Source organism: Merops nubicus, unplaced genomic scaffold (genome assembly GCF_000691845.1).
Source record: "Merops nubicus isolate BGI_N331 unplaced genomic scaffold, ASM69184v1 scaffold18111, whole genome shotgun sequence".
Lineage (NCBI taxonomy): Eukaryota > Metazoa > Chordata > Aves > Coraciiformes > Meropidae > Merops > Merops nubicus.
Window position 1 is genome coordinate 70,582 of NW_008590468.1, and position 10,992 is coordinate 81,573.

Here is a 10,992-nt window from a genome sequence, read left to right on the forward strand (position 1 = left end):
AAATAAAACTGTCCCACCAAAATGCACACAAATTAAAGAAGCAGTCTCTGCTTTATTTCTAACCTTCACAGTCACATAATCCAGGAGGGAAGAACAAAGGCTGCAGATGTTATGTTGTGGAAGAACATTTCTGTACACAATTCCTGAAGGCTGTGGGGAGGACACAGAACCCACACGTGCAGATGTGTTCAGTTCCAGTCATAACTTTCAGTGCTGGCATACAGTTAATTTGGTTTTTAATAACTGAGTCCTCTGCTGTAGTCTAGGTTCTGAATGGGGCATGTGCTGTAGGAACTCTGGTTTCAGTCTTATGTCTTGCATCAGCTGGCAGCTGTAGATTGGTTTTCTTTGCTAGGTCAAGGAATTTTCCTTTTTCCTAGCTTACTGTAAACCTGCATTTGATGGATAGATTTAAATGCATTGAGAAGGCCAGCAGCTGTATCTTTGTCCTGCTTGGTCGTGTTGTATTAATATCAAACCAAGGTAATTAAAAAAGTTCCATTGTGTTGTTCCAAGGTTAATATATTTTTATGTATTTCCAGTCAAAAGAAATATATTAAAAAATAAGAATCTTGAGCTCACCTTCCCTGAGGATGGATTTTTAAATAATTAAGTGGGAAGATTGGGGTACTAATGAGACAGCTGCTTTTGAAAAGAAGCTTGTTGAAATTGTACAGATGCAATAGTAGCCTAAAGCTAAAGTTCAAAGTGCACATTTCAAGGGCAAATACTAATTTAGGAAAAGAATTGCATGGAAATTGTTACACTTAGAACAAGCAGGGATTAAAGTAAAATGTGTTTATGTTCATGTAAGATAAAATGATCTCTTTGCTTTGTTTAAGGCAGTTTCCATACCCTAGGTAAAAACATAAAGGTTGTCTGCTGTGAAAAAGTAAAGGATACGTTGCCAGCCTGAGTGTTGATTACTTTCCCTGCACTCTCCTCTTATTCAAACATTTTCCTCCTTTTAATAAATTCCCTACAGGGCAAGATTGAACTAATTTCATCCAGAGCTGTCTTCCTTGCATTCCTTTAAGGAATAAAATTTAAAATGTTGTAAAAATTTCTGACTTTTTTTACATGCTTTCGGGAAGTGGATCACTTCCACTTATTTAGAGAAGAGATTAATATAAGGTTTACTAAAATACAATTTGTCAATCAGTTTTTTTTCCTCTGAATTTTGAAACCACTGAAACAAGAACGAGTTTTGGTACAAAACTTTTTTTTGCTCAGGGTAATCCTCTAAAATCTTTGCTCTTTGCCTCTTGCTGCTAGGCCTGCCCCTATTCCTCACCTTAATTGTGTGTTAGTCAGTTTTTCTTCTGAATTTTGAAACCACTGAAAGAAGAATGAGTTTTGGTACAAAATTTCTTTTGCTCAGGGTAATCCTCCAAAATCTTTGCTCTTTGCCTCTTGCTGCTAGGCCTGCCCCTATTCCTCACCTTAATTGTGTGTTAGTGTGTCAGGTCATCTGATACATTGAAGAGTGCTTATTGCTGATGTATCAGTGTGCTTCTTACTTTACTTCCTTTGATGTGTCTCAACAAATTGCATCTTCTTTTCTTTAATCATATAGGTGCCATGGACAGGGTACCAGGGTAGGTTTGCAGTTGACCCTCGACTCATCACTCATCAAGCAGCTATGGCATATAATATGAACCTGCTACAGGCACATGGGCGTGGGTCTCCTATACCTTATGGCCTGGGACATCATTCCCCAGTTAGCATAGGACAACAGCAGCAGCTGCAGCATCCAGACAAGGAGCAACATGAACAAAGTCGAAACGGTTGGTTGCTGAAATCAGTTTGCAGATTAGTTTTGTTTTGAGGGAGTTTGTGCTTTAAATAGGATATTGTGGAAAGGGTTTTTGCCTTTGTTTCCCTGAGTGAAATTGAGGGATGTACAGAATTAGGGAAATAACCTGGGATTTATCATGACAAACAGAATAACTAAGATACTGGTAATTGTGGAGGAAGCAGTAATTCAAAGTGTGTGTGTGTATGTGTGTGTGAGGGTATAATTGGTCTGTGGTCTGCAGTCCAGTAGTAACTACTGCTGTTATTTGCAATTAAGTTAAAAAAAAAAAACAACTAGTGATGGTTAATAAACAAAGTGCAGATGTTGAAGGAAAAGTGTTACTTGGGTGAATTATGTAAAGTGTCCATGATATTGTTGATACATGATGATCATGTAAATGCTTTACTAATAAGCCTAAGTTTTCCTGTGTCTGGGAGAAAACCCAACACAAAATAATATTTTCTCAGTTGAAACAAATTAAATTCTTAAATGGTTCTAGGCAAAAGTGAAAACACTGCTGGACCTGAAATCAGTAAAATTCGGACACCTGAGAAAAAGCCTCTGGAATCCAAGCAGGTGGGTTTGTCTTCTTTGTTTGTGGTTTTTTTTTTGTTTGTTTGTTTTTTTTTTTGTTTGTTTTGTTTTTTTGTTTTAATTTCGGGTTTTGTTTTAATATTCTCTCTTTTAATGAAGTTATTAAATTTTCAAAACGTTTCATTCTCTTTTTCTAGGCTGACTTAGAAGCAAATTCTCAGAACAGAAGCCCAGAGTCACGTTCCACTGTTGGTTATCCTAATGCTAAATTTCATCGCAAAGAAAATCTTAACCCCAGGCAGCTGAATCTACACCTCACCCCACCCCACTCCCAGTATGCTGTCCCCAGTCGCCACTTCCAGCACCTGCCACAGATTCCAAGGCAGCCCTATCCTCTGCAACAGCAGCAAAACCTTTTAAGTCAACAACAAAATCATTTACCTGAACAACAAAACCAAATGCCACCCCAGCAAAGCCAGGTAGTTCAGCAGCATAATCATTTGAACCAGCAGCCTCCACAACCTTCACAGCTTTCACCTGCTTACCAGGCAGGGCCCAGCCAGTCTTTTTTTAATAATCCAATTCCCCACCGACCACATTCTCCTGCTGTAGATGCTGTGATTTCAGAGCAACATCCCCCACCTATGTTACAGGAAGTCAATAATCCTTTGAGGCCCATTGCCCAGCACAACCCTGTTCTGCCAACCCACTTGAACAACTTCATTGAAGAGAATCCATCAGGAAATAGGGGAAACTTTAGGTAGGTGACTTTTCTTTAAATTCACAGTGTGCAATTATAACTACACTGAAGTGAAAATGAAGGAGGTATTTACCTTTTCAGGCATATTGCTCTGAATTGGGTCATTGTTGGGTTAGTTTCCATAAGTAATGTCATTGAACATAATTTGCTGCTTGAGGCATGTTTGAATATTCAGCACTTTATTAGAAGATTCATGTTTATATGGTTTTCCATATGATTTAAATAACCAGGTTATACGCTGCAATGCAGTGAGTATATTATAGGCCCTGGAATATACTGTATAAAAAGTATTCTTTCTTTTCTGATAAAGATCTTTAAAAAGGGGCATTAGATAAAATTTTTTTTTAAAACTATTTTTGTAGATCGTATGCATGGAAATGTAGCTTTGGAAACAATAAGGCAGCAACAACAAGCCAGGTTACAGCAATGGAATGAACATAATGCCTATCTCAGTCAAGGCACTATTCCATATCAACACCATCACCATCCTCATCTACCACATCTTCCTCAGCAACCAATTGGATTGCATCAACAGCAGCAAGTTAGGGCAAACTGGAAACTTGCCAGTAATACAGAAGATGAAACAGAGGCAACATATTCAAGGTATTTGTTTAATGAGTCATCAGAGCTTGTGTAAAATTGAGTAGTGGGCACCTATCTGTAACCCTGTGATCAAGTGCTAGACACTTAAAGGTATTGCTTTGTGCTGCTGTTATTATGAAGGTTAAAATAGCTGGCAGGCTGACTTACAACTATGCTTTTGTTATGTGTTATGCTTTATTCTGTTGGTATATTGGGTAATAAAGCTGTAGTGGAAAAAATACTTTTATGTAGCTTTTCAGTGCTGTATTTGTGGAATAAGGAATGGATAGAGAGTAACAACTTTCTCCTTATAAAAGGTGTCTGAGTGCAGTTAAGAGCTATTTAAGCTGTAAATTCTTCAGATTGAATTAGCAGTCTCAGATTGATGTTCTTGAAGAGAAATCAGCCAACCCCTCCCCAAACTCTGCTCCCCAATAAAAACTGAAATTTTCTTTTTCAAAAAACCTTCACTTTTAAAAGCAGATTAAAGAAAAATGCTTATATTTGAGGTGGAGCATTGGAGGGCAAGAAAGGTAGCTGTTGAACACAAACAGAAAAATGGTTCTAGTGGTCATCAGCTTTAATCATATATATTGTAAAGTCTGGATTTTAAAATTCCCTCTGTTTACTGTCATCTCCCACTATGCTTTATTTTCCATCTGGTTTGTTATAGCCATGGTAAAGCATCTAAATGCTCTCTTACCTGACTGTGAAGTGCTGAATTGAATATCCTTGACCTTTTGAAGAAGTGTGGAAGTATACTGTGGAAATGAGGAGAATCCCTGATTGGTTTGGGTTTTGCCTTTTAAGGGGTTAAAATTTTCTTTAACTGCGAAGTTTTTTACTTTGTATAATAAATCAGGAAGTCTTTACCTTAGTTGTCTCTTAAGAGATAACAAAAAAATTGATTCTTCTGTCTGAAAAGGAAATCTCAAGAGTTATTAAAACTTTGAGGTGATTCAGGTAGGTATTTCATCCAATTAATCCTCTTGTGCCTAATTTCTGACTGCTCACAGTCATATCCTTTGAAGTTAGGGTCAGTAAGTGAAACGATGAGTATATTTAAATCCAGTATTCTGTGCTTTTAGTTTTCTCCACCTCAAAAAGAGTGGGATTTCAGCAAAACTCTTTTTTTTTTCTTGATACATTTATTCTGTCAATACAGATTCCAGGATTTGCTGAGAGAACTGTCCCACCGTGATCAAAGTGAAAGCCGGGACTTGGCTGAGATGCCGCCCCCTCAGTCGAGGCTGTTGCAATACAGACAAGTCCAGCCCAGAAGCCCACCAGCACTCCCTTCTCCTTCCTGCAACTCTAACCACAGCGGTCACTTCCCTACCTTCACTGAAAACAGCAGAGACATTGAAATACCCAGTAACCCAGCATTTCAGCAGCATTTACCCCAAATATACAATCCCCCTTTCTCAATGCCATCTGAACATATAACCCCATCTCCCTTGAAATACCTGCAACCTGATGGATCGTGGACTTATGCTAACCTACAGCAGAACCACCTTATGGGGCAGGGCTTTCATTATGGTATACCTCCATTGCCCCATAGGTCCCAACAAAACCCTTTTATACAAATACAGAATCATCAGCATGCAGTTGGTCAGGAGCCATTTCATCCACTTGCATCTCGAGCAGTATCTGCTTCTTCGCTCCACAGCTTAGAAGAGGTAGGTGGCTTTCTCTGTGCATGCAATGGTCTCAGCTTAATACCAACTGATATTTTGAAGTGATAATGAATGCAAAGTATCCCACATATTAAAAGCTCACACTGGGAACTTCCATGAGGTAAATATTTTCTCTGTCTTCTCTGTTCACACTACTGTATTTGTTGTTCTCATCACTCCAGGTGTAACACTTTCTCTACTAAACTTTTGGCTTCTAAGTGTTACTCAAAGTTTTCTCGCAATCACTGCTCTATTATCTGCATGTCATTTATCTGGAGTGCAAATTAACCACACCCCAGGTGAAAACTCAGGAAAGGACCCTCTGGAAAGTCAGCTTGAATAAGCCAGCCAGTTGGCTCAGTATTAAGCAGTGAATGTGGTTGAGTTACTTTTCATACCAGCTTGAGATGGGAGCAGTACAGTTGTTTCAACACGGTACAAAATTTGATTTAATAAATCCTGCTTGGCCTGAGCTAATTCTGTGTACTTTGGGGCTCAGAGTGTTGGAAATCAGTGCAGAGATATCCAGCTGTGCTGCATGAATCAGGGCCCAGCACAATCCCCACCACACCAGAGTTTCCTCTCCCTCTCCATCTTTTTTTTGTGTTCTGGACTCTAAGGGGGTGTGTTATGGGATGCAGACTATGCAAGCACATACAGCTAGGGCAGGTCACATTTTGAATAGGAGTTTTTAATCCCTGTTGGAATCTGGAGCACTGAGGAGTGTATGATATGTAGACATGGAGTATGCTGGAGCCACGTTGTATTCCAGGAATGTCAGGATTCATATTCTCAGATAATCTTGCAGTAACTGCGTGCAGTCCAATATTTGTGTGTAAAATTGAGCAGCTCATTCTCTGATGCATTTCTGTGAAGGTTTTTATAGATGCTGTGAGGGTATCCCTGCTCATCGCTGTCCCACAAAATACATATTTAATTGTCTTTTGACTCATGAAAATAGAAAATATTTGGTTTATGTGCCTGAGTGAATAACTGAAATTGAATTCCAGTGCATTTTACCAATTTCTGTCTTACTCAGCTCCAGATAGGTTAATGGAGTCCTCAGACCTATCCAGAGCTGTAGTACAGTTTGGTTTTATAGACATTTAGAAATTCTTTGTGTTGGTCCATTAATCCAGTGCTACCTTATATAAAATCTAATACTTTGTGACAACAGTTAATGCTGTCATACAGTGGCACATAGGAACAATGGCTTTTCAGCACTAATAAACTAATAAATATGCCTACAGAGTTTGTGACAGCTCCTGCTATCTGAAGACAAATAGAGTGAGCCTTTATGCAATTAGTGCAAGTTCATTGTAGTTCTTATTTCTTCTTTGCAAAATATCTGACAGAAATGCCAAGTGCAGTAAAGTGATACAAGACAGAGACTTGCTTGTAAGGTTTCCAAGCCTGCTGGTTCAGCTGGTTGGTAGGATGGAATACACAAAGAAATGAAAATGCTGTTTTAGGGGTATTTGTTTAACAGAGATCTTCCATGTAAGGCAGGTGTCAGGGGAGATGTCACAACTTTTGGTATCCTTACTAAGCTGTTATCTCAATCACTATTTATAAAACTGTTCATTGACTTTATACTTGAAAGGTTTTGCATGTGTTTAGTCAAACCAGATTTGAACTGCATATCAAAGGGAATATTTGAGTTATTCTGTCTGGTTCTGCACTTGTAAGTGTCCAGAACTTTGATAACCTGATTGCTTACCAGAATTGCCCATTAAACCCAATAAAAAGTATATTTTTGGGGTTCTATTAGGCAGTAACTTCTGAATGTTGGTTTTTTTTTCTTCTTGAAGAATATCCTCAAGAGAGTAGAGTGACAGGATATGTAAGTGCTGTTCCCTTGATGTATGGTAATAGTGTGGTGGCTATAATGAGATACTGCAGTTTTCTTTCATGCACTCTTTTTTTTCCTGCCTAATTTTTGTGGATGATGTAATAACACTATTGGGGCATTGCAAGGAAGTTATTTGATGTTTATTTAGCTAATTTTTAATGACATTTCATTAGGATGTTTACTTTTTCCCTTTATGAAGTATAGATTTACTTGTGTTATTTGTGTTCTTGTTAGTCAGTACAGTGCAGAAGGGAGCAAATCGTGTTTATTTTTGAAAAGAAACAGTAATACAAGAGGCTTACTTTGAATCTTGAGGAAGTTTAGAGAGTCCTTAAATCTGGACTCTTGAAGCCAACAGGTTAATTAATGGAGTTTATGCCATTTTCATCTACATGATCTGCAGGGTTTATGAAAGCAAGTCATTTCTGTGGTTTCAGATAAAATTCTCTGCATTATTTCTTCAGAGAGCTCACACTTCTCCAGAGCGTTGTTTAGCGTGTACATACACAAAATCCAGTATACACATGTATCATGCTTTCCCAAATCCTAGTACACAAGTCACTCATTTGTCTTTTGGAAGCTAAAAGCCATTTTTTTCATCTGTACATTGTGACTGAGCATTTTCTCTTGCTCTTGTATGTTTTTCTGTGCATCCTTTGCTTCATTTGTAAATGGTGCGTATCATCCTCCTCACCGTGTGATAATCTCCCACGTAGGAGTGTGAGATGTGAAGGCTGATCAGAATTAAGGCATCTCAGTTGATGCTCTTTGCACTTCCTTTAAAATTCTGTGTCTGTTTTGTGTGATTAAAATACATTATCAGTGACTGCAATACACAACATATAACTTGAAGTGTATTAGACTTTTTTGAAACACAAAACACTTTTTTCTTTGTTTTTCATAACGTATTGCAGGGGAAAAAAATGGATGGAAAAATGGTATTTGATACATGCAGTTGAATAAATGGAGCAAAAGGCCTTTTTTGTTTTATGTTTTTGTTCACAGTATGAACCAAGAGGACCAGGCAGGCCGTTGTACCAAAGAAGAATTTCCTCTAGTTCAGTCCAGGCTTGTTCTGAAGAATTAAGCACTCCTCAAGACAGTCTTGGTCAGTGTAAAGAGCTTCAGGACCACAGTAACCAGTCATCTTTCAACTATACATCACCTGAGTTGTGGGTAAACTCCTCCTCATCTGCCCCATACCCAAACATTCCATGCAACGGAGCCAACAGAGCAGTTCCACCCCGGGAGTTGTTAGGTAGGTCCATGGGCTTTGCTCCTTCTCTCCTCCTCTCTCTGCTTCATTAAGTAGACTTGCTTGTTGTTTGCTTTCTTTACACAAAATGTTTTCTGTCACCTGTTCAAATTGTGAACCTAACTTAAGTGAAGATTTTTGAACTGTTCATTGTTTTAGTAGTTAAAGGTTTGCTTAGACTAATCTGCTTTCATTTGCTATCTTCGTAACATTCTGGTACACTGTGATGTCTAAACAAGAGTCCTATTGAGTGTTGTCCATCTGCAAGAAGCAATCTGCTGCTTAGTCTTCTCACAAAAGTCACAGTAAACCCCCAGACTCTCATACAGTGGTTTCAATGCAACTGAGTTTTTGTTAGAAGGAGTGAAGGTGGGGTTTATTTGTAAGATACATTATTTGTTTCCAGATTCAGTGATATTTCTTGTTGATAGTACAGTCTGGGGGAGAAACAACATAAACTGAATTAGTAAATTCAGTGTATTTCCTAGAAAATTCTGGTACTGCCAGAATGATGAAGTTTATGGTGATATTGATGAAATTTAAACTCTCATAGAAGAATCACACTGAAACCTGGCTTCCCTGGTTGTTTTAGCAGAGAGCAACTAAATTAACTTTTCAGTGATTAAAACAAGCTGCAAGGAGAGTTGGAGCAGTGCAACTATACTTTTGTTACCTATATTTTTAATGTTTGTGGAAAAACAAAATTACCAGGATAGTACAGTTTCTTCTCCATGATTCTGCTTTAAGGATCTCCAATGATAATTAAAACCCAATTAATAAAAATATGGACCATCTTCCATTGTGAATAGTAAGAACAATAATGTGGAAAATTATTTATAGACTGGTTTTATTGCCCTTAAAAGATGTAATTGGTTTTGGTGAAATTTTATAAACCTAAACAGTCTTGTAATTTCGTAGCACAGAAATTGTGAAGCAGAACCATGCAGTGTGGGCTGAATGAAAAAAGAGCTGTTTATATCAGTGACAGTGTTCAAGAGTTGAATTCCCACTGTGCATTTTCTTTTCCAAACTGCAAAAACGTTATTTTACAAAACCATGTTTATGGCTGGATCTTTTGTGCTAAGTTCAAAGCTTCCAGTTCAGGGCACCTCCTTCAATCTATTTATATTTCTACTGAAAATCAAGGAGCTGGATGCATGATATTATGTGTCATCAAGAGTGGCATCCATCTCTGAAGTTGCTCTCTAGGCTCTGTGGTTACCTAATAGCTCAGGAGCCCTAGCAGGGTTACACAGATCAGCTAGTACACTTCCTTGCTTTAACATAAAGATTTAAAACATGAGGAATGAGGAAAATCCTCAGAGGAAATGTGTGTGTAAAAAGTGTCATATCTCTACGTTTGCTGTCCAAAAATAAATGCTAGCTGAAAGGGGCAGGTTGTAACTAATATCTGTATTTGCTAGGAAAATATTGTTTTAATTGCAGTTAAGCATGGTTTCTGTTTTGTGAATAAAAGTCTATGCAACATTGCCCTGCATCTAATAGTTCATGCAAACAAGTTTCTATTTTTATGGCTGCTGTACTGCATTTACAGCTCACTGGCTGTGATGATCATATTTAAAGCCAAGTGTGTTTTATAGTGCTAAAGGTTAATGACCAGTAACCTCAGCATTTCTGGTTACTATTGATTTTTATCTGTGAAATAAAACCCCATGAGAATGAGATGCTGTGAGCTAGTCCTGTGCCTGTATTCATTGCCTGAGAGTGAGCAGCCCTGGCACCAGACCATTCAAGGGCTTTTATTTGTTCCTCATCAGGAATGGCCGTGGCACAGGGATTCTGTTATCAGCGTGGATTTATGGAGTGCAGGGAGAGCTGCTGTGAATTGCTCAGTGTTGTTCCATGCAGACACTTTCCAAAATTGCAATTTGAGAGCTTTATTTGTGTTGCTTTTTCCGTTGATAGAGAGAAAATGATTTAAGTTCTTAGTCAAGATGTTTATTTTGTATTTTTTTTCTTTCACCTCTGGCCCTGCTTGTCACTACTTCTCTTCTCTTGAGTGCTGTGGTTAATTTTGGGAGTTTTTTTTAACTTGTGCTCTGAGTGTTTTTTTTTTTGAATCATAGCAACCACAGCAAAACTGTTTTGCTTATGTTCTTTCCATGCTTATTCTTCTACAGGATGGATTTTTTTTTTGAGTTATTGATCAAAACCAAAAGCCTGTGTGTGACCCTTCAGTGAGAAGATTAACCTATATACTTTCCATTTTTCTACTTTTGTACTCATTTGATGGTGCATTTTTGTATGTGCACTTCAAAAATAATATTATACATTTAAGGACTGGAAAAATTACAGAATATATATTTCCCAACTCCTAGGCTATTTTAGATGGAACATATACCTGCATTTCAGTGTAGAGTTTCTCTAGCTATGTAAGACAGTGGAATTCTCCAGGCTTTCACAAGAATTCAGGCAATTCACTTGAAAGCAGTTTCATACCTATGGTTTAAAGCACTGTTTTTTTTTCTGGTAGTTAGAGGAGTTGTTAAACGTGGAGCAAGAACCTATCAATTA

The 10,992-nt window shown here is 37.9% G+C and overlaps 1 protein-coding gene across 1 annotated transcript in view; it reads left to right on the forward strand.

Moving 5' to 3' along the window:
- Positions 1-10,992, forward strand: part of HELZ (helicase with zinc finger) — a 67,082-nt gene that overhangs the window by 53,859 nt on the left and 2,231 nt on the right. Inside the window, 7 exon segments of the mRNA XM_008949961.1 lie at positions 1,577-1,787; positions 2,298-2,374; positions 2,530-3,074; positions 3,076-3,092; positions 3,455-3,695; positions 4,840-5,353; positions 8,208-8,460. Of these exon segments, the coding sequence (XP_008948209.1) occupies positions 1,577-1,787; positions 2,298-2,374; positions 2,530-3,074; positions 3,076-3,092; positions 3,455-3,695; positions 4,840-5,353; positions 8,208-8,460 (1,858 nt within the window).